Genomic DNA, 18,404 nt, shown 5'->3' with positions numbered 1-18,404 from the left:
GGTCAATATGATAGAAAATAACCAAGTGTGACACCATTCTAAAAACTGCACCCCTCAAGGTGCTCAAAACCACATTCAAGAAGTTTATTAACCCTTTACGTGCTTCACAGGAACTGAAACAATGTGGAAGGCAAAAATGAACATTTAACTTTTTTTTGCAAACATTTTGCTTCAGAACCATTTTTTTTTATTTTCACAAGTGTAAAAACAGAAATTTAACTATAAATGTTGTTGAGCAATTTCTCCTGAATACGCCGATACCCCATATGTTGGGGTAAACCACTGTTTGGGCACAACGCAGAGCTTGGAAGAGAAGGAGTGCCGTTTTACTTTTTCAATGTAGAATTGGCTGGAATTGAGATTGGACGCCATGTCGCATTTGGAGAGCCCCTGATGTGCCTAAACAGTAGAAGCCCCCACAAGTGACCCCATTTTGGAAACTAGACCCCTTAAGGAACTTAACTAGATGTGTGGTGAGCACTTTAAACCCCCAGGTGCTTCTCAGAAGTTTATAACGTAGAGCCGTGAAAATAAAAAATCGCATTTTTTCTACAAAAATGATCTTTTTGCCCCAAAATATTTATTTTCACAAAGGTAACAGGAGAAATTAGACCACAAAAGTTGTTGTGCAATTTCTCCTGAGTACATTGATACCCCATATGTGGGGGTAAACCACTGTTTGGGCGCACTGCAGAGCTTGGAAGAGAAGGAGTGCCGTTTTACTTTTTCGATGTAGAATTGGCTGGAATTGAGATCGGACGCCATGTCGCGTTTGGAGAGCCCCTGATGTGCCTAAACAGTGGAATCCCCCCACAAGTGACACCATTTGGGAAACTAGACCCCTTAAGGAACTTATCTAGATGTGTGGTGAGCACTTTAAACCCCCAGGTGCTTCACGGAAGGTTATAGCGTAGAGCCGTGAAAATAAAAAGTCGCATTTTTAAAAAAAAAATGATTTTTTGCCCCCAAATTTTTATTTTGACAAGGGTAACAGGAGAAATTAGACCACAAAAGTTGTTATGCAATTTCTCCTGAGTGTGGCGATACCCCATATGTGGGGGTAAACCACTGTTTGGGCGCACCGCAGAGCTTGGAAGAGAAGCAGTGCCGTTTTACTTTTTCAATGTAGAATTGGCTGGAATTGAGATCGGACACCATGTCGCGTTTGGAGAGCCCCTGATGTGCCTAAACAGTAGAAACCCCCCACAAGTGACCCCATTTTGGAAACTAGACCACTTAAGGAACTTATCTAGATGTGCGGTGAGCACTTTAAACCCCCAAGTTCTTCACAGAAATTTATAAAGTAGAGACGTGAAAATAAAAAATCCTTTTTTTTCCCTCAAAAATGATTTTTTAGCCTGCAATTTTTTATTTTCTCAAGGGTAACAGGAGAAATTCGACCCCAAAATTTATTGTGCAATTTATGCTGAGTAGGCTGATACCCCATATGTTGGGGTAAACCACTGTTTGGGCGCATGACAGAGCTCGGAAGGGAAGGAGCGCCGTTTTGGAATGCAGACTTTGATAGAATGGTCTGCGGGCATTATGTTGCATTTGCAGAGCCCTTGATGTACCTAAACAGTAGAAACCCCCCACAAGTGACCCCATTTTGGAAACTAGACCCCCCAAGGAACTTATCTAGATGTGTGGTGAGAACTTTGAATGCCCATGTGCTTCAAAGAAGTTTATAATGCAGAGTCGTGAAAATAAAAAATATTTTTTTTTTCCACAAAAAAGAATTTTTAGCCCCCAAGTTTTTATTTTCACAAGGGAACAAGAGAAATTAGACCCCAAGAGTTGTTGTCCAATTTGTCCTGAGTACACTGATACCCCATGTGTGGGGGGGGACCACTGTTTGGGTGCACGGCAGAGCTCGGAAGGGAAGGAGCGCCGTTTTGGAATGCAGACTTTGATAGAATGGTCTGCGGGCGTTATGTTGCATTTGCAGAGCCCCTGATGTGCCTAAACAGTAGAAACCCCCCACAAGTGACCCCATTTTGGAAACTAGACCCCCCAGGGAACTTATCTAGATGTGTGGTGAGAACTTTGAATGCCCAAGTGCTTCACAGAAGTTTATAATGCAGAGTCGTGAAAATAAAAATAAAAATTTTTTTCCACAAAAAAGATTTTTGAGCCCCCAAATTTTTATTTTGACAAGGGTAACAAGAGAAATTGGACCCCAAAAGTTGTTGTCCAATTTGTCCTGAGTACACTGATACCCCATGTGTGGTGGGGACCACTGTTTGAGCGCATGGCAGAGCTCGGAAGGGAAGGAACCCCATTTTGGAATGCGGACTTTGATAGAATGGTCTGCGGGCATTATGTTGCGTTTGCAGAGACCCTGATGTACCTAAACAGTAGAAACCCCCCACAAGTGACCCCATTTTGGAAACTAGAGCCCCCAAGGAACTTATCTAGATGTGTGGTGAGAACTTTGAATGCCCGAATGCTTCACAGACGTTTATAATGCAGAGTTGTGAAAATAAAAAATATTTTTTTTTTCCACAAAAAATTTTTTTTAGCCCCCAAGTTTTTATTTTCACAAGGGTAACTGGAGAAATTGGACCCCAAAAGTTGTTGTCCAATTTATCCCGAGTATGCTGATGCCCCATATGTGGGGGTAAACCACTGTTTGGGTGCACGGCAGAGCTCGGAAGGGAGGGAGCACCATTTGACTTTTTGAGCGCAAAATTGGCTGTGGCGTTTAGAGACCCCCTGATGTACCTAAACAGTGGAAACCCCCCAAATCTAACTCCAACCCTAACCCCAAAACACCCCTAAGGCTTCTTTCACTCTTCAGTTGTTTGGCGTCAGTCAGCTCCGACATAGTGACGGATCCGTCACAATTGTTGAGAAAACGGTATTAACGGATCCGTTTTTTTGACGGATCCGTTACTTGGGGGTTGTCTGGGAAAAGTATCTACTTTTTGGAGCATGCGCAATTGAAAAAGCGGATTGGGGCGACGGATCCGCCGAAATGACGGTAACAACGGAACCGTCGCCCATAGGCGGCCATTCTATGGAATGACGAACGCGACGGATCCGTCGCGAACCGCCATTTCGGCGCAGACAAAAAACGTTACAATGGCCGTCAATGTCTAGATGACGTCCGCCAAATCTCGACGGAACCGTCACATGGCGGATGAAACGGACGACCATCCGCCACAATCCGTCGCTAATGCATGTCTATGGGAAAATAGCGGAACCGCCCAAAAAAATGGCGGATCCGCTATTTGATGAAAATGGCCGTTTCAGACTGACGCCAAAAGACTGAAGTGTGAAAGAGGCCTAACCCTAATGCCAACCCGATCCATAATCCTAATCACAACCCTAAGGATAATCGCAACCCTAACCTCAAAACAACCATAACCCTAATCAGAACCCTAAATCCAACACACCCCTAATCCTAATCTCAACCCTAACCTCAAACCTAACCCTAATCCCAATACACCCCTAATCCCAACCCTACCCTTAACCCTAATCCCAAACCTAACCGTAATCCCAAACGTAACCCTAATGCCAACCCTAATCCAAACCCTAATCCCAACCCTAACCCTAACTTTAGCCGCAACCCTAGTCCTAACTTTAGCCCCAACTCTAACTATAGCCCTAACTTTAGCCACAACCCTAACCCTAAATTTAGCCCCAGCCCTAACCCTAAATTTAGCCCCAACCCTAACCCTAAATTTAGCTCCAACCCTAACCCTAAATTTAGCCCCAACCCTAACCCTAACCCTAACCCTAACCCTAACCCTAGTCCTAGCCCTAACCCTAACCCTAATTTTAGCCCCAACTCTTCTCTCCTGCCGGCCGGCAGATGGCAGCAGAGAGCGGGCGCACTGCGCATGCGCCCGCCATTTTCTTTCTATAGGAAGAAGCCGGCCGGCAGGAGAAGACACAGAAGGACCCAGGGACACCGGTAAGTATGATAGGGTCCCCGAATCCCCCTATTTCTCTGTCCTCTGATGTGCGATCACATCAGAGGACAGAGAATTACACATCACTTTTTTTTTTTTTTTTTTTTGCGGTCGCCGGTAAACAGTTAATTACCGGCGATCGCAAAACAGGGGTCGGTAAAAACCGACCCCGATCATGTTCTTTGGGGTCTCGGCTACCCCCAGCAGCCGAGACCCCAAAGATCTCCCAGGTGCCGGCCGGCGGGCGCACTGCGCGTGCGCCCGCCATTTTTAAGATGGCGGCGCCCTTGGGGAACCACGAGGAGCACCGGGGGAGACAGGTGAGTATCGGGGGGGCATCGGGGGCGACCGGGGACCCCATTTCTCTGTCCTCCAATGTGCGATCACATCGGAGGACAGAGAAATTAAATGGGAAATCGCGTTTTGTTTTTATTTTTGCGATCGCCGGTAAACGGTTAATTACCGGCGATCGCAACTCGGGGGTCGATAAAAAACCCCCGAATCATATTCTCTGGGGTCTCGGCTACCCCCGGTAACCGAGACCCCAGAGAAAATCCGACTCTGGGGGACGCTATTCACTTTTTCCACAGCGCCGTTAATTAACGGCGCTGTGGTTTAAGTACCCTTAGCGGCCGCCGTTAAAAGGCGTATCGGCGGTCGTTAAGGGGTTAAACAAGACCTTATAAATGTATTAATATATTATATATCATTGTTTAGAACTTTAAGGGTCACAGCAGATAAACCACCTTTCTATGGAGTGACTGCATATCTTAGCAATATGCAATAACTTTCTTGGATGAAAACCCCTTCAAGCAGTGAAATGTGTATTTGTCTTTCCTGTATAATAAGTGCACATGTCCCATGTTACAGATGAATATTTTCCTGGGCATGGAATACGTGAGCTGCGGGGACTTTTACCAACTTCTACACAGAAAGGGACCACTTGACATCACCAATGCCAGGTAATGTGTTAAAGGAGTTGTCCGTCTCGGAAGAAAAGTCAGCAGTTACTCTACAAGACGGCAGACTGCCAAATTGATAGAAAATTGTCCTATGAGTGGAATAATATAGTAATATAGTAACATAGTTATTAACCCCTTTCTGACCTCGGACGGGATAGTACGTCCGAGGTCAGATACCGCGCTTTGATGCAGGGCTCCGGCGGTGAGCCCACATCAAAGTCGTGACATGTCAGCTGTTTTGAACAACTGCGTTGTGCCAGCTTCTAGCCTCCTATGGAGGCTATTGAAGCATGGCAAAAGTAAAAAAAAAAAAAAAAAGTAAAAAAAAAATGTGAAAAAAATAAAAAAATATAAAAGTTTAAATCACCCCCCTTTCGCCCCATTCAAAATAAATCAATAAAAAAAAATCAAACCTACACATATTTGGTATCGCCGCGTTCAGAATCGCCCGATCTATCAATAAAAAGAAGCATTAACCTGATCGCTAAACAGTGTAGCGAGAAAAAAATTCGAAACGCCAGAATTATATTTTTTTGGTCGCCGCGACATTGCATTAAAATGCAATAACGGGCGATAACAAGAACGTATCTGCACCGAAATGGTATCATTAAAAACGCCAGCTCGGCACACAAAAAATAAGCCCTCAACCGACCCCAGATCATGAAAAATGGAGACGCTACGAGTATCGGAAAATGGCGCAATTTTTTAAATTTTTTTTGACGAAGTTTGGATTTTTTTTTCACCACTTAGATAAAAAATAACCTAGTCATGTTAGGTGTCTATGAACTCGTAATGACCTGGAGAATCATAATGGCAGGTCAGTTTTAGCATTTAGTGAACCTAGCAAAAAAGCCAAAAAAAAAACAAGTGTGGGACTGCACTTTTGTTGCAATTTCACCGCACTTGGAATTTTTTTCCCGTTTTCTAGTACACGACATGGTAAAACCAATGATGTCGTTCAAAAGTACAACTCGTCCTGCAAAAAATAGGCCCTCACATGGCCAAATTGACGGAAAAATAAAAAAGTTATGGCTCTGGGAAGGAGGGGAGCGAAAAACGAACATGGAAAAACGGAAAATCCCAAGGTCATGAAGTGGTTAAGGTTGAAGGAAGACTTTAAGTCCATCTAGTTCAACCCATAGCCTAACCTAACATGCCCTAACATGTTGATCCAGAGGAAGGCAAAAAAAAACCCCAAATGGCAAAGAGTAAGCTCCACATTGGTGAAAAAAATTCCTTCCCGACTCCACATACGGCAATCAGACTAGTTCCCTGGATCAACGCCCTATCAAGGAATCTAGTGTATATACCCTGTAACATTATACTTTTCCAGAAAGGTATCCAGTCCCCTCTTAAATTTAAGTAATGAATCACTCATTACAACATCATACGGCAGAGAGTTCCATAGTCTCACTGCTCTTACAGTAAAGAATCCGCGTCTGTTATTATGCTTAAACCTTCTTTCCTCCAGACGTAGAGGATGCCCCCTTGTCCCTGTCTCAGGTCTATGATTAAAAAGATCACCAGAAAGGTCTTTGTACTGTCCCCTCATATATTTATACATTAACATAAGATCACCCCTTAGTCTTCGTTTTTCCAAACTAAATAGCCCCAAGTGTAATAACCTATCTTGGTATTGCAGACCCCCCAGTCCTCTAATAACCTTGGTCGCTCTTCTCTGCACCCGCTCCAGTTCAGCTATGTCTTTCTTATACACCGGAGACCAGAACTGTGCACAGTATTCTAAGTGTGGTCGCACTAGTGACTTGTATAGAGGTAAAATTATGTTCTCCTCATGAGCATCTATGCCTCTTTTAATGCATCCCATTATTTTATTTGCCTTTGTAGCAGCTGCCTGACACTGGCCACGGAATATGAGTTTGTCATCCGCCCATACACTCAGGTCTTTTTCATTGACGGTTTTGCCCAGAGTTTTAGAATTAAGCACATAGTTATACATCTTATTACTTCTACCCAAGTGCATGACCTTACATTTATCCCCATTAAAGCTCATTTGCCATTTATCAGCCCAAGCTTCTAGCTTACATAAATCTATAGAATAATGCTCCTACTGACTAGTAAGAATTCCCAAGTTTACCATCTATGGGATCTGATTCTTATTCACTTTCTCTTTGGGCTGTCCCACACGTCCAGATAATTCCGGTACCGGAATAAATCGGTACCGGAGTTATCCGTGTCCGTGTGCCTGGGAACTCACGGAGGCCATACTTGCGGCACACGTGTGCCGCCCGTATGGCGAGTGGGTACCACACGGAGCGTGTGGTACCCACTCTGCATGGTGCTGAAGCTGCGATTCATATCTTCCCTGCAGCAACGTTTGCTGTAGAGAGAATATGAAGAATAGTGTTTAAAATAAAGATCCATGTGTCCGCCGCCCCCCCACCCCCTGTGCGCCCCCCCACCCCCTGTGCGCCCCCCCGCTGGTCAGAAAATACTTACCCGGGTCCCCCGTCGGCTGTCGCTCCTTCCTGGTCTGGCCGCGGCTTCTCCTGCATGCGGTCACGTGGGGCCGATCATTTACAGTCATGAATATGTGGCTCCACCCCCCATAGGGGCGGAGCCGACTATTCATGATTGTAAATGATCGGCCCCACGTGACCGCATACAGTAGGAGGCGCGGCCAGACCAGGAAGGAGCGAGGGAGCGGGTAAGTATTTTCTGACCAGCGGGGGGACGCACAGGGGGTGGGGGGGCGCACAGGGGGTGGGGGGGCGGCGGACACATGGATCTTTATTTTTAACACTATTCTTCATATTTTCTCTATAGCAAACGCTGCTACAGGGAAGATATGAATACCGGCTTCAGCACCATGTGGGGGGGACAGCGCTTACTGTAGCGCTGTCTCCGGCACGCCACACGGACCCCAGACGGAGAATGTCCGTGTGAGGTCCGTGTTTTACGCGGACCCATTGACTCTATTGGGTCCGTGTAAAACGTGCGCTCCCACGAACACTGTCATGTCTCCGTGTTTGGCACACGGAGACACGGTCCGCAAAAAATCAATGACATCTGAACAGATGCATTGATTTTTATGGGTCTACGTGTGTCAGTGTCTCCGGTACGTGAGGAAACTGTCACCTCACGTACCGGAGCCACTGACGTGTGAAACCGGCCTTTGTCAGATTCTATGCCGCCGAACTGGTGTGTGGGATCCAGTTCCTCCACTCTGAGGGCGTCATCCACAGGTAATTTAGTCAGTGTGAGGCCGGGTCACACCAGCGTATCTTCTCTCAGCTAAGAGAATCCAGACCATTATGGAAATCGCACTTTGATTAAACTCTGAACATAATTTGATCATGGTGTAATCTGAATTTTTCAGATGAGGAGATGATGGAAAAAAAATCTCTTCTCCATTCTGTCAGTCCGTGGAAATCGGACGGCACTAAGATGTCATCTGAGTGCAGTCCGATGTGTTCCATGGACTCATTGACTTGCATGGCCGAGTGTGATCCGATAATTAGATCCAACTCAGGCATGCTGCAATCGGTTCAAGGAAAAAATGAGACATGCACACGGCTCCATAGAATAACATTGGTCCCAGTGCTATACAATGCTTTGTCAGATCGCACACGGATAGAAAATACGGTCATGTGCACAGGCCCTTAAAGCTTAGCTGCACTCAGTCCCTCCCCCCTGGAGACCTGCTGACTGATGCCCTGTATCAGGGGTCTAGTCGTCCTATCTGGTATCACTGTCAGGAAGCTGCAGATGAGCGGCTGTCACATGTCATACAGTAATCCCTACAGTGGTACAGGTAGGGCATATAGAAAGGGGTCATCTCAGATGAGGGAAGAACAGCAGGAAGAGAAAATGTGTTTAGTCACAAATGTCATCATTTCACCACAGATATAAGAAGGTCACTTTCTTTAGTCTCACGTTACTTTTATTTTTCTTACAGAGACCTAAAGCCTGAGAACATCCTGGTGGCTGAGACGGGCCATATTAAGGTCACGGATTACGGTCCTGCACTTGAGAACATGCACGGAGACCAAACAGCCACCGGTTTCGCTGGAACCGAGGGTTACATGGCTCCCAAAGTGAGAATAGATTTTTTTATGTTTTGTACTTAAACATTTTTTTGGGGGGGGTACTTTCACATTGATGAGCTTTATTTAGGCTGGTTCATCAATATAAAATCATGGGGTACAATCCCACTGATTAGCTGTTCTTACCTCTGGCCGCAATCTGATGTAACCAGACCAGAACATCGCACCTCTGTAGTGCTTAGTGGTCAGTACCGAGAACTGCAGAACAGCCTGTGTTCATTTCAGTAGGGGCTAATCTGTAGTACCCAGCAGCCACCATTAACCACTGAGCGAAGCTGTGAAGTCTGTTTATTGGTTAGAGGTGATAACAGCTAATCAGTGGGACTGCCGGTTGTTGGCCCCCACCAACTTATATTTATGACCTGTTCTGATCATCAATTTAAAAGTACTGGAAACCCCCTTTAAAGCATTGACACTATATCACTCATCCCCAGAACCGGTGAAAAATGTGTGACCTCTGGGGGTTCACTGCTATGTACCCCACAATCACCAAATGGGAGGATCAGCATCTCCTATTCCTCCTAGCCCACATGGCTACATGGATAGTGAACAATGACCGTCCAGGTGTAATGTAGAGGTATCGGACCATAGATGTCCTAAAATGGCAATAAAATGCGTAATAACGACACAGGAAAATGTATTAATTTATGTGTATTTATTAGATAACAAGTGTCTGAAGTATCAAGTACATCGGTCTAAGCTGCTCTGTGTATATTAGACAAGGCCTGCCATCACCTCAATACTATCAGTCATAATATCTGTATAGCCCCTCAACCCCATCATGACATATGATGCTTTTCCAGCTGATGATGGATGATTTAATCAGCCATCATGGGCCTTATAGGGAACCTGTCACCATGAAAATGCAGTCCAATCTGCAGCCACCATATTGTAGTGCAGGGGGAACTGAGCAGATTGATATATAGTTTTGTAAGAAAATATTCAGCATTACCTGTGATTTCATCATTTAACCCTCTGCTGTTTCTGGGATTTTGGTCCGGTGGGCGGTCCTATCAGTGACTGACAGTTTCTTTTGTGTAAGTGGAGATAGCTGTCAATCACTAATAGGAACACCCAGATGACGGTGGCCATGAGGGTAGCCGTTGGGCTCCTATACATTGGACAATTTATGTGCTAAGTACCTTCTTTTTACTGTCAATTTTTCTATAGCAATGTTGCAGTTCCATTTTTCCAATATTCCATATGTACATAATGTAGCACTTACCTATTTTCTATGGCAGTAATGCAATTTTCTAAATTTACTTTTCCCAGCATTTCAGAGCACGTCTATGTTTTCTCTCAGGGTAGAGACACACTGCCGTATTCCTCCTGCAATAATCGCATCGCACTTCACGGACTGGCCGGCACCTCTCCTGACCTGAGCAAGACAGTATGATGTATTTCTATGCAGCTGTCAAGCTCAGGTCAGGGGAGCCGACAGCCAGTATGAGGTTTACCATGCGATTCTCGCACGAGAAATACGGCAGTCTGTCTCTGCCCTTAGAATTGTTGTCTTAGCTGGCACCCGTACACACTAGTTTGGATGTGCTGGTCAGTTTTTCTGTCTGTTTCAATCAAAATATAAAATAAATTAATCTGATCAGTAAATGGCATGATGAGAAAAAACAAAACCCCAGGATTTATGTTTTTGGCCAGCGCAACATTGTAATAAAATGCACTAAGAGGTGATCAAACATTGTATCTACCCCAAAATGGTATCAATACAAAAGTCATCTCAGGATGCAAGAAATAATCCATCACACAGCACAATATCATGAAAAATTAAAGCGTTATGGGTCTCAGAAAATGGCAACATAAGCAAAGGTTTTTTGTTTTTGTTTTTTACAGATTTTAGAATTTTTTTCATCACTAAAAAACCCCTCAAAAATTATACATGTTTGGTATCAGCGTAATTATACTGACCTAGATAATCATATTGCCAGATCGGTTTTACCGTAATAAGAACATGGTAAGTAAAAAAAGAAATTGTGGAGTTGCACTTTTTTTGCAACTTCAATGAGCTAGGAATTTTTTTCACCACTTTCCAGTGCATCACATGATAAAATAAATGGTGTCATTCAAGTAGAACACGTCCTGCAAGAAAACAAGCCCTCATACGTCTACGGGGATGGAAAAATAATAAAAAAACGTATGGCTTTGGGAGAAGGGGAGGAAAAGAAAGAAAACAAAAAAACTGAAAATTGCCTGAGGGTGAAAGTTTTAAAGTCTGAGTCGGTAGCACAATGAGCTGAGCGTTGTGTGCGCCGCACAATCATATATATTACATTCATTCTGATTTTAAATATCCTTTATTAATTTCATTTATGGAGCATAATTCTGAAAGATCCTTTGCATCTCCTGACTGAGTAGTAAGACTTACTGCCATTACTATAGGATCACATAACAATGAGTGACATATAAGTGCGGTGACATTAGAGAGGTAGCACTACTAATAATGCTGCTCTATGGCAGATCCTGGACATGGAGGAGTATAACGCCCGAGTAGACTGGTACTCGTTTGGTGTCATCTTAAACGAAATGCAGACCAGTGAGTATAACTACCATCCCGCACTCTTTGATGAATCTTCCTCCGGCGCCAAGGACATCAATGAACAGGTCAGTATGTTCCTGGTATAAGGGTCTAGTATTAGGGTCATACAATGTTAGTAGTCGCTGACAGAGGTTGTAATTGTACGGGACACAGCCTTAGGGCTCCTTCTCACTTGCGAGAAATACGTCCGAGTCTCGCAGGTTAAAACTCTGCTCTGGCGCCGGCACTCCAGAGCGGAGCATGTGGCCGCATACCAACACATGGAGCTGCACGCTCAGCTCTGGAGTGCCGGCGCCAGAGCAGGGTTTTAACCTGCGAGGCTTCCTGTGGGCAGGTCTCTCCTTGGTTTCTCTGGCTTAGAGCAGGAAGATAAGACTCTGCCTACAGTCCTGCCCCACAGCACGAGCATATCGTTAGCTGCAAACTTCTAACACTGATTAGACAAGAACTATGGATTTCTTCACCTTAGGGTACCGTTACACTAAACGATTTACCAACGATCACGACCAGCGATACGACCTGGCCGTGATCGTTGGTAAGTCGTTGTGTGGTCGCTGGAGAGCTGTCACACAGACAGCTCTCCAGCGACCAACAATGCCGAAGTCCCCGTGTAACCAGGGTAAACATCGGGTTACTAAGCGCAGGGCCGCGCTTAGTAACCCGATGTTTACCCTGGTTACCATTGTAAATGTAAAAAAAAAAAAAAAACACTACATACTCACCTTCTGATGTCTGTCACGTCCCCCGCCGGTGGCTTCCCGCACTGACTGTGTCACCGCTGTGCTCTGCTTTTACTTTACGGCCGGCGCTCACAGTCAGTGCGGGACGCTGATGGCGGGGGACGTGACAGGCACCGGAATGTGAGTATGGAGTTTTTTGGGGTTTTTTTACATTTACAATGGTAACCAGGGTAAACATCGGGTTACTAAGCGCGGCCCTGCACTTAGTAACCCGATGTTTACCCTGGTTACAAGCGAACACATCGCTGGATCAGCGTCACACACGCCGATCCAGCGATGACAGCGGGAGATCCAGCGACGAAAGAAAGTTTCAAACGATCTGCTACGACGTACGATTCTCAGCGGGGTCCATGATCGCAGTAGCGTGTCAGACACAGCGAGATCGTATGTATATCGCTGGAACGTCACGGATCGTGCCATCGTAGCGACCAAAGTGCCACTGTGAGACGGTACCCTTAGGTACAGTATCATTTTAATCAGTATAACAGCAAAAACCTGACAGTGTCTGTAGATTAGATAGCAAAATCCTGCTGACAGGTTCACTTTAATCTGGCAAAGCATTGTATAGGCATCTGAAGCTGGAGGCTAGAGATGACGACCTTCGGCTAAAAGAAAATTGAAATGTGCTCTTCATAAGGACCAGTTCACAACAGTTTGATAATTTTTCAGGCAGACCTGGAAGTAAATAAATCTAAAGAAGATTAGTTTACATTTCTCAATAATACTTCCCTTTTTTATAGTCTACATTGCTGATTTTGAACAGAAGAAAAACAAAACAAAAACATAAACCAATTTTGTCTAAAAACAGAACTGATGGAGCTAGCTCAATTCGGAAAGAGTCTATTAACAGGTCAAAGTGTTCAGAGCTGAAGTGATAAATACAGATTGTACTTATGTAAAAATGTCTCGATCTAACCATACATGAGCCATTGCATTTTAACTGCACCTAATTCTGCATCATATGCATGATGAGACAGAAGTATGATTGGCCATAGAGATGATTGGTGGCACTGAAGCTCATTGAAGTGACTAGACTTGAGCTGTAATGCTCATGGCATTGTTTTTGATATTATGAGATATTATATTTATATTTGAAAATATTACTTACATTTGAGCAATTTATTTTTCAATACTTCAAGTCAAGACTATTTTGATTAGTCACCAAGTTCACCATTCCATTTTTCTGCATCTTTTTCTATAGCCAACTAAGCCTAAACCCAGATTCCGTGCATTTAAGCTTGACAAGATCCAAGCAGCAGAGGCTCCATTATCGATAACACCAGAGGACCAGGCCATGTTCAGAGGGTTTTCATTTATCAACTAGAAAACCCTCATAGGTATAGGTAAGTATAGCTAGTAATGGATAAATATAGGTAAAAAAGGGTAAGTATAGGTAAGAAAGTATAAATCTAGGTAAATATAAGTAAGAACTGATACGTGTAAGTTTGAGATGATAAGTATAGGAAGTATAAGTATAGGAAAAAGGATATGCAGCGCCCCAGAGTCCTGGTCGTTGCAGTACTGATGCTCCGCCGCTAAGGGGGGCTATGGTATGTCTGATGGCACTGAAGGAGTTCTTCTGACCAGGTATCACAGTCACCAATACATTTCACAGTCTGACCTCCAGGGGGAGCTAAGGGTTCTATGTATTAGGCCACTCCTCACAATCTGGTAAAACTGGGGGTTAGGCAGGAAGTTAGATCAGAAAGCTGACTGGGTTGGAACCAGGCAACACCTTGTGGCAGAGGGTGTTGTAGGGGGAAGATTCGGAGGGGTCACTGTCAGGGGTGGGATCCTGACAGAGGCCTAGCGACCAGAGAGAACGTTATGGGACCGCGCCTGCACGATATAGCGGCGGTACCCCAAGAAAGGACAAGAAGCGAGGTTTATTGTGCTGAGTGAGAAACGAGATCAACGCAACAAGGAGAAATACCAGTAGGAGTCGTGCTGTAAGACGAGGCAACATCCTATTGAGGCGCATAACTGGGCTGTCTCACCCAATTGACCTAGGAAGACACAGGGGGTAACAACAGGAGTGGGGCGACGCTAGAGTCCCGGAAGAGCTCCGAGCCTCCCCGTCATACGGGTGCGTCCTAACCATAAGATCTGGGGGACGTGAAAGAACATCAGAATCGAGTTGTGAGGGAACACGAGAAACAGACACAACAGTTGTGAGGACTATCCCGTGGTGCTTAGCAGGGAAGGACTACAACACACAAGCGCTAGAAGGTAGGCACAGATTTCCACCTGCAAAGGGAACTCTGGAGGTGCCATCGGACCAGCCGGACTTGCGCAGCCCGGTTAACCGTATTCCGGACTGAGGATCCTGAAGCCTTCAGTAAAGAGGTAAAGAGACTGCAACCTGGTGTCCTCGTTATTTACTGCAACTTGCACCGCACCACCACAACAAACATCACCATTCCCTCCACCTTCATTGTACGCCCCTCAGCAGGGTCACGGACCGGGTCTAGCCACCATGACAACCCCAGAACAGAGACTCAGAGGCCCGGTACCGGGTACCCCTCGGCCCTGCGGCAGTGGGGGCGCTACAACCTGGCGTCACGAACAGGATCTACTTAAGCCTGAAAAATCAGGTCATGTGTGCCTTGGAACTGTGATTTATTATACTTGGACTGTGACTTATTGTAAAGACTGTGCATTGCCATTTACCGCCAAAAACCGCCGCCATTACAGCGCTGAGGAGAGCGCAGGAGAAGAAGAGGGGTGTGGAAGTGGGCGTAAACAAGCTGGAGAGCGCGAAAGACAATGGCCGCCCAGTCTAAATATTGTTGCATCCTGAGGACGTGTCCGTCAGCAGGTGAGATCCGCCTCCTGATCTTCTATGGCGGGCGGAGACCGAAGAAACGAAACTATGACTCAGATGAGGTGGGACTGGAGACCAGAGAAGGCCTGCGGAAAAGGATGGCCCCGCATCGATCCCCGTCACCAGAGGATTATTCCGATATGCCCCCGCTGGAGGATTTGGACCCGTGGGAGCTGTCGATGGGGCATCCTTTGCCTGCGCGGTCCCCGGCCCATGTGCCTCCCCCAGGGGAGTGGAGTGGCGCCGGAGGAGTCACCCCAGGTAGGGGTACTGAGTGCCGCGACCCCCAGGGAGACCGCCCCACCTCTGCACCAGACCCGGTCGCCGCTGCGACCACTGGTGCCCCAGCGTTCCCGCCGCCTGGTCCCAAAGAACCGGGGGGGCCAGACCTGGGGCCCTTCCCTTGGGGAGAATACAGGAACCACCTGATTGCGGAGTTCCAGTGGGAAGTGGAGCGGGAGGCGTGTGGTGAGTTGCTGGAGGGCTCCCTGCCGAAATGGGGCGTCGTAATCATCTACCAGCCCCAGGCAGGGAAGGGCTTCGTGCAGGAGATTGGAACGGCCCTGAGAGTCCGCATCACCCGGGATGAAGTGGAGCCCTGCCTGTGTGGAGACGGCGCCAAGTCCCTCCTGAAGCCGGGGGAAGTGGTGACGTATCGCCGGCACCTAAAGGGGAGCAGATGGTGGGCCCGGGATATGCAGCACTGCACGGCCGTTCTAGCGGTATCCCGAACCGAGGGGGAGGAGCTTGCCGCTGAAGCCGCTGCTGCAGCCTCTGCCGCCGCCAGCATCATCCATCGACCCTTGCAGACACTCATCGCAGCGCACGATCTGGTCGTGCAGAAGACCCGAACTCACGGGGTACACCTGGCAGCGGGAGTAGACTTGGAGTCCAGCCTGTCTGGGCCGCAGGGGGCCACCTGCCAGGTAAAGCCTCGGTGGAGAGCTGCCAGAAACTGAGTAAGCAAGAATGCTTCACCATTTGTATATAGTTAACTGTTTGTCCTTCTGATGTTTTGCTGCTACAACCCGATCAGGGTTAACTCTTAGGGTACTGTCACACAGTGGCACTTTTGTCGCTACGACGGTACGATCCGTGACGTTCCAGCGATATCCATACGATATCGCTGTGTCTGACACGCAGCAGCGATCAGGGATCCTGCTGAGAATCGTACGTCGTAGCAGATCGTTTGGAACTTTCTTTCGTCGCTGGATCTCCCGCTGTCATCGCTGGATCGTTGTGTGTGACAGCGATCCAGCGATGCGTTCGCTTGTAACCAGGGTAAACATCGGGTAACTAAGCGCAGGGCCGCGCTTAGTAACCCGATGTTTACCCTGGTTACCAGCGTAAAAGTAAAAAAAAAAAAACAGTACATACTTACATTCCGGTGTCTGTCCTCCGGCGTCTCAGCTTCTCTGCACTGTGAGCGCCGGCCAGCCGGAAAGCGAGCACAGCGGTGACGTCTGACGTCACCGCTGTGCTTTCCGGCTGGCGCAGACACAGTGGAGAGAAGCAGAACGCCGGGGGACAGACACCGGAATGTAAGTATGTACTGTTTGTTTTTTTTAACTTTTACGCTGGTAACCACGGTAAACATCGGGTTACTAAGCGCGGCCCTGCGCTTAGTAACCCGATGTTTACCCTGGTTACCCGGGGCCTTCGGCATCGTTGGTCGCTGGAGAGCTGACTGTGTGACAGCTCACCAGCAACCACACAACCACTTACCAACGATCACGGCCAGGTCGTATCGCTGGTCGTGATCGTTGGTAAATCGTATAGTGTGACAGTACCCTTAAAGGGATCCCTTTGTTTACCCGGGATCCCTATTGCTGTTTACTTTTTGTTTTCTACCTGTTTGCACAAGTTATCAAGAACTGCTGAATCATGAACAATGCATGATTACAAACTTTTCTCTGACGCCCATGACGGCACCACGGAGAGAGGGGATCCGCCCACCAAGGACAGGAAACCTACAGATAAAAAGGCGGTACCTCTCTCCTGCATCAGTTGGTTTCCTGTCCTTGATGGGAGACCTACAGATTCACCTCCGTGGTGTCGACGAGAGATTCGTCGTGGTCAATACCGGGGCCAATCAGCTCGATTCAGGCAGCGGGGGCCCCCCTGCCTCGGCTGGTGTGGTGACCCAAAGCGCCACCGCTGGGGCTGGTAGGCCTTTAGGGTGCGCGGAGAGAGGTGGCTGGACCATGGCCACCTCTCTAGGTAAGACTCACCGGCAGCAGCGTTATCCAAGGGGAGTCCCTCTGTGGATAGGGGGCCAACATCCTGCTCCTCCGGCGTAAGACTGCAGGCTGTAGCTCCCGGGGGTTCCGGGAAGCCAGCGACAAGGTACGATGATGCGCAGCGCCATCTTGGATTCCGCTGCGCACGCGCGAGATTCCCCGGGATTATAACAGAAGGGGTCTCTGCGCACGCGCGGCTGGCTGCGGCACCGCTCGCGCCGGGATTCTCGTCGGCGCGCGGGCTCAGGAGGGGCCGCGCAGGCGCGCGGAATGCAGCGCTGTACAGTCGCGCTAGCGGTGGGACGCTACAGGCGGCGATCGGCGCAGACGCGAGATTCTGCGCGATCTCGCTGGCACTGCGCATGCGCGGAGGAAGGAAAAAAAAAAATGGCGCCTTCCACCGCTACTTAATGAGCACACACACGGGGGCAAGCGCTTCCTATGGAATCCGACCAGCGCTCACCAGTCATGAGCGACGTCGAGCAGGCATCTCCCCTGTCCAGGGCATCTCCACCGCCGCCGCCACAGCAGCAGCAGCAGAGGCAGCGTCCCCAGAAAGGGCACCAGGATACCGGTAAAGGACGTTCTGGATCACTGCGCAGCAAGGACTCCAGCACACCGTCTGGCTCTAAGGATAGACCGCCATTGGATCACTCCCAACCGGTATTTATGGGTCCATAAGGTGGTAAGTAATCTACGTGAATGTTAGTGATAGTGAGGGCCTATTTTTTGTGCTTCCTTACTATAGGGGAAGAAATGCACAGGCAAGTCTAAGCATAAGATTTGTGCTCTGTGTAGAGAAGATCTTCCGTCTTCGTGGGAAAAGAGGCTTTGCAGTGTTTGTATCCAACAGACAGTGTCAGAGGGCCTCCCCGGGTTCGCAGCGGACCTTAAAAACCTGATCAAGGTTCAGGTAGAAGAGACCTTTAAGTCCCTTAAAGGAGGGAAAAAGCGGAGGAAGACCAAGCACAGATCCCCGTCTCCTGAGTCCGGTGATTCAGGGGAGGATATGGATTCAGACTCCTCCACCTCTTCTTCCTCCTCGGCATCATCATCATCATCCTCGACCTCCTCTGGGAGGCGTAGTTGCTTTCCCTTAGAAG

At 47.4% G+C, this 18,404-nt stretch overlaps 1 protein-coding gene across 2 annotated transcripts in view; it reads left to right on the top strand.

Moving 5' to 3' along the window:
* Positions 1-13,716, top strand: part of LOC143775996 (protein kinase C theta type-like) — a 51,331-nt gene extending 37,615 nt beyond the window's left edge. For both annotated transcript variants that reach the window (XM_077264837.1, XM_077264836.1), the window contains 5 exons: positions 4,788-4,879; positions 8,023-8,085; positions 8,799-8,937; positions 11,419-11,562; positions 13,439-13,716. In XM_077264837.1, coding sequence (XP_077120952.1) covers positions 4,788-4,879; positions 8,023-8,085; positions 8,799-8,937; positions 11,419-11,562; positions 13,439-13,561 — 561 coding nt within the window. In that variant the 3' untranslated portion in view covers positions 13,562-13,716. The remainder of the gene's footprint in view (positions 1-4,787; positions 4,880-8,022; positions 8,086-8,798; positions 8,938-11,418; positions 11,563-13,438) is intronic.
* The last annotated feature ends 4,688 nt before the right edge of the window (positions 13,717-18,404 follow it).

This window comes from Ranitomeya variabilis, chromosome 5 (assembly GCF_051348905.1).
Source record: "Ranitomeya variabilis isolate aRanVar5 chromosome 5, aRanVar5.hap1, whole genome shotgun sequence".
NCBI lineage: Eukaryota > Metazoa > Chordata > Amphibia > Anura > Dendrobatidae > Ranitomeya > Ranitomeya variabilis.
This window is presented reverse-complemented; position numbering and strand designations above follow the sequence as displayed.